Source organism: Vicia villosa, linkage group LG1 (genome assembly GCF_029867415.1).
Source record: "Vicia villosa cultivar HV-30 ecotype Madison, WI linkage group LG1, Vvil1.0, whole genome shotgun sequence".
Classification (NCBI taxonomy): domain Eukaryota; kingdom Viridiplantae; phylum Streptophyta; class Magnoliopsida; order Fabales; family Fabaceae; genus Vicia; species Vicia villosa.
The window spans coordinates 40,537,323-40,542,643 of NC_081180.1; the positions used below are offsets into that span (position 1 = coordinate 40,537,323).

At 35.0% G+C, this 5,321-nt stretch overlaps 1 protein-coding gene across 1 annotated transcript; it reads right to left on the reverse strand.

The window, feature by feature from the left end:
- Window positions 1–262: 262 nt before the first annotated feature.
- LOC131635096 (protein NEN1-like) lies at window positions 263–3,753 on the reverse strand. Its single transcript, XM_058905699.1, has 6 exons — window positions 3,128–3,753; window positions 2,877–3,034; window positions 2,115–2,161; window positions 1,959–2,022; window positions 839–1,542; window positions 263–742 (listed from the first exon to the last, which is right to left on the reverse strand). Exons 1-6 carry the CDS (start codon window positions 3,414–3,416, stop codon window positions 514–516), a joined length of 1,491 nt encoding a protein of 496 aa, XP_058761682.1. The 5' UTR covers window positions 3,417–3,753; the 3' UTR covers window positions 263–513.
- Window positions 3,754–5,321: the final 1,568 nt, after the last annotated feature.

A 5,321-nucleotide genomic window follows, 5' to 3' on the forward strand; every position in this document is an offset into this window, starting at 1 on the left:
TGTTTCTGGTATACTAAATCACATTTTTAAATATTATTATGCTAATAGTGCCCCCAGAGACACCTCCAGAAACACTCTTTATACATTTCATACAAAGAAAATATTCCTTAAATAAATTATTTATTTTAATTTCCAATGTATTGAATTACAAGTACTTATTATTTCTTAAAAAAGTAAGATATTTCTATTTCTAACTGCCCCGGGGACTTAGCATTTCCCATATTATTATTAGTCTGCCAATGTAAAATGACGCTATCTGTCATTGAAATTTGAAATTAATAATCTTTTTCCTTGTTATTTACTCCTTTGTCACAAGAATGAAGTTTATCCTTGTAGAGTTACGCCAGGACATCCATAACCAGAAAATTTATAAATGTGAACATAAATTAAACTACTAGAATGAAATATGATCAACTTTAAAACATAAACAATGGTAAATCTAACAATCCTGATGGCATGAAGTATGTACCAATACCATCTAAGCTTCGCTTAAATATATTCTTCCTTTTACTTTCAATGAATGATCAATTTCTTGGCAACTAATTTAATCCCTGCATTCTGATGATAGTCATAAGGATCTAAGGAGAAGACCGCATCAACAAATGTCCCAGGCTTGAACATGGCACCAAGCTCTTCTGCGTCAAACTTGCTGAAGAGAAGTCTTTGCACAGATCCAGATGTTTCTTTTTGATATATTTCTGTTGCATAAATGGCAATCTCTTCGCATACTGCTGTAGGTAAGCTGTAATGTATATGTCACAAATGTTAGAAATTATCATTTAGAGTAACGAGTAATCAAATAAATATATGTATATGCCCGTACAGGTCAAGAACTTACTGCAATCTGATGGTAGGATAGTTGTAGAAGCCCTCTTTCCTGATAACAACTGGCCTCCAATCAGAGCCACTACCAGACTCTGCGGATAACTTACGTGCAACATTGTCGCATGCTTCAAGAACATTGCATAAACTTGGTGATGGATCAACCACAAAATTTAACCGTGGCCGGCCAGCACTATCAACAAACTTTGTGCTAATTCCAAACCGCACTTTCAAACCAGAAGAATGAAGCTGAAATGCGAAACCTTCATGAAGTAATTCTATCCTTTGACTGCCACGATAAGATGGAACAAGAGATGCATCAAGAGAAGAAATAGATATTTTTTCGGGCTCCAAAACAACGATAGAGCTGCTGCTAGTCTGAAGCACAGAAAATGAGGCTGCAGAATCAGGTGAATTTTGTATGGATTTCTCATTCATGGCAACATCTGCTCTAACGGACTCCCTATTAATTTCATCCTGAAGTTCACGAAAACTAAAAGAATCTGCAACATTTGGGACATCCACATTTGTGCTGCTTGTTGCAAGAGAAAGGATTGGATGATTTTTATCTGCAGTTTCAGGAGATGATACCAACACAGAATCCTTATTCATATTTAACAAACCCCCTTCTGACCGAGATTTCCCATTACTGCGACTTCTTGTAACAGCATTTGGCGAAACCCAACTATTTTCAGTGAATATATCTGGGAGACTTGACTCCTGTAAGGACAAAAAGATTATCATTATTTTTACTATACGTTCTACTTACTCTATCTCAACTACTGTCAGAAAATACATTATCGGGGAGGAAAGTTTTGGATTAACAGAGTACAAATATTACAGAACAACGAATTTTGTTTATGAATTTTACAACAACAAAAAAAAGAGAAAAACACAACTGCATTCCAATAAACACACATCAGGTTTAGAGACTCAATATAACCACATGTTTTTTCACTGTAAAATTAATAAGAATGTTGATGAAGTGACATCAAGTTAACAAATAGTCTGGTTTTGCATTTTACTTATGATTTGAGAAAGCAAAACATGCATCAACTAATATCAGTTGTTGCAGAAGCAATAGCTGAGTAGTTGTTTGCAAAAATTAATCAAGGTCATTTAGAATTACAAATTACCAAGAATAGAACTGTTGCACAATATTTGAGAACTTCAAGATTCATCCGAACATCATCTAAGCTCCTGAAGATTCAAAGGAAAATATAAGCAAAAAGAAATTGAATATAGCAAATGACTATAAGGCATGTCATTTAAGCTTTTAGTGGCACAATTACCTGTGTGTCTGCTGCCCAAGACCAAAATAGGTTGCAAGAGTAGCCATCTGTATTGAATAAAATTTCAAATTGTAATTTACAATTTACAAATGCTGTTATAACCTAAATGAATTAAACCAATTCCCACAAGGTCAATGCTCTAGTTAGCATTAAAGGGGACATTTTGAAGAACTTTTGACTAATATCTTACATGTAAGCATAGTTCTAAATAGTATTCCGGAGCCACAATTGCGGCCATATAAAGGTTTTAAAGGTCTCACAATTGTAGAGTAATCACACTTGCAGCCTCATTGATCACATTTGTTCGCATTATCAAGGCTTGCAACCATAATTTAGAACCATAAAGGGTGGCAAAATGGGCCTAGTCTGCCGGGCATACCCGTTTTGCCCGCACAAGCGGACCAGTGGACCAACATTTTAGGCCTGCACCCTCTTAATATGCTCGCCCTACCATGCCCCATCATTTGTGGGCTTTTGCGGACACGGGATTAATAAGTTTTAAAGGTAAAGTGCGTGCGGGCCCGTCCGCCCTATTTTATTTTTGGGGCAGGCCAAAGTTTTAGGTTCAAGCCGTAAACAATGGCTGCCCCACCCCATTATTTTGGGGCTTTAATGGGACTGGTATAAACGGCGTGCATGCTCGTTCCTCATGCATGTAAGTATTTTTAAAAATGATATTCATAAACTGTTTTAAGAATTTCCTCTTCGGTTATAAATTCAGCTAATGCATAAACTCTTAATTCCTCTGAATGATTATGATACCTTCATGTTACCAGCTCTTCTTCCAAACTTTTGAGTCAACAAAACCAAAGAATCAATATATCCTTTAGGTTCAGGCGGTGTTTGATTAATCGCAGCAAATGCATCTTTAACCCTAACACAATCAAATCTTATGATATTATGCCCCGCCCAAATCCTCCCTGCACAAAATTCACCACAAACCCTAACATCAAAAACCCTACCATTTCATGCATAAACAAACCGTAAAAACATAGCTAAAACGTTAAACAAACCGTGAAGAAGATCATAAACAGCACTAGCGATGTCGGCGAATGTAGGAGCAGACGAAACAGCTTCAGCGTTGATTCCGTTACATCGCTCCGATAAAGGAGTGATGAGTGAAAGATCAGCAGGTCTGACCAGAGTGGAGTAGTTTCGAAGCTCCGTCAGTTTCCTCGGACATACCAGAATCGCTCCGAATTCTAAAATGGCAAAACCCTGACCGGGTCGGGTCGGCACGGTGGTTTCTACGTCGAAGAATACGATTTCCGATAGATCATCACTCAGAGGAGGTGGACCCATTTTGAAATGAAGTTACCAGAATTCAGAAATATTCAGTACTTATTGATGTGTAGTTTAAGATTTATACATAGGCGGCAACATATTTATACGAATGGATAAGAACAGAACATTCTAAGATGATACGAGTGAGTTTGTTTTTGTCTTTGGGCTATTTTGGCCCATTGCGCAAGTAATTACTAACCTGCTTGTGAGGTTCATTACATATGCAAACTTGGCATATACTATCATTATGCTCTTTTCATGAAATTGGTGTTGGTTATGCTTTGCTTTGTGAAGCTGCTTGTGGCACGTTTGGTAAATTGGTAGAAACGTGATGAGGTTGAGTGTAGTTTACATTTACATAGATTTTTATTTTGTTGTTCTTTATTGTTTTTGCCTATATTGTGCATTGAAGAGTCAACATTGAAAGAGATAAGAAATAAAAGAAATGAGCAAGAGGTTCATTCTTAGCAGTACTATTCAATTTTTGTCAGCAATGGATATTAGAAATATTTAGAAATGTTATGTTGGACAATAAAAAGATTATGCGACACTTGGAGAGATTTTATGCTATAGCACTCACATCCATCACACTTATTTGAGTTCTTTAAATGAGATTTCCTTAACTTTTTTTATATTATTATACACTTTCTAATTATTTAAACAACACATCTATAATTCTCGAATATTCATATATTTATCAAAAAATCTAAAATGAGTCACATTAAACTCCGCAATATAATATATAAAATATAATTAAAAAATTAATTTAAATATATCAAAATACATTAAAAAGACATACATTCAAAATAAATAAAACTAAAATAAATATACATTAAATAAAACAATACATGACACAAATAATTCATCAAAATTACATTAAAAAATATAAATGCAAAAATACATCACTTACACGAAACATAAAAAAAAAGATAAATTTGAAATAATTTTTAATTGTTGTTTTTCTCATTCCGAAAATGTTGTCATATGTGTTCTATCAAGTTTTGTTGAAGACGCCGATGAATTTGTTTATCACGAACATCAAATTTTTTACATAGGAACTCTTGAAAATCAATATTAGAATCATTTGGCAATTTTGTTGTATCATTTGACTAAATGATCATAAGAAAAAACAAAGTTTCCACCATAGGTGGAACATTCATCTTCAACAATCATGTTGTATAATATGATACATGTATCCATTATACACTGAAGTGCATTTAAGTGCCAAGATGAGTCGGGTTACGTATGATTGTAAATCGCAATAGGAGAACCCCAAATTAATGCATGTTCAATATCCTTTCTTGCTCCTTCTTGATGTTGGGCAAACATTTTTCTCTTATCCCCTTGCGACATAGGGATACTTTTCACAAATGTGGCCCATTCAGGATAAATATCCTCTGATAAATAATAGCCTATGTTGTATTTAGTACAATTGATGTATAATGAACCTCAGGAGCTCTCCCTTGCAGATCATCGTTGAAGATATTGGATTAGTTTAACACATTAATATCATTATTTGAACCCGGAACCCCAAAAAATGCATGTCAAATCCATAAGTCTTGTGAAGCTACTGCTTTAAGCATAACAAAGGGGTTTCCATATCAGCTCAAACATATTGGCATTTCAATGCAACAAGACAATTTTTTCATTCTCAATGCATACAATCAATGCTTCCTAACATACCTGAAAAGCCTCGTGCCTCCCCCATATGAAGTAAGAGTTCAATGTCTTCGGTGTTTGGCCTTCGCAAATATCGTGCTCTGAAAATGTTGATCACACCTCTTGTAAACTTATCAACACATTTTAGTGTCGTGGTTACATCGATTCTCAAATAGTCATCCATACTATTAGCAGACGTTCCATACGCCAACATACGAATAACAACAGTGCATTTTTATAGCGGTGAAAGACTTGATCTACCAC

Bases quoted from the DNA above. Each gene is read 5' to 3' on its own strand.
- LOC131635096 (XM_058905699.1), bottom strand. From the start codon at position 3,416: ATGGGTCCACCTCCTCTGAGTGATGATCTATCGGAAATCGTATTCTTC. The intron at 3,035-3,127 runs GTTTGTTTAACG...AATTTTGTGCAG, and splicing joins TGTTTATGATCTTCTTCACG to GGAGGATTTGGGCGGGGCAT. The intron at 1,543-1,958 runs GTAATTTGTAAT...TTGTCCTTACAG, and splicing joins GTGCAACAGTTCTATTCTTG to GAGTCAAGTCTCCCAGATAT.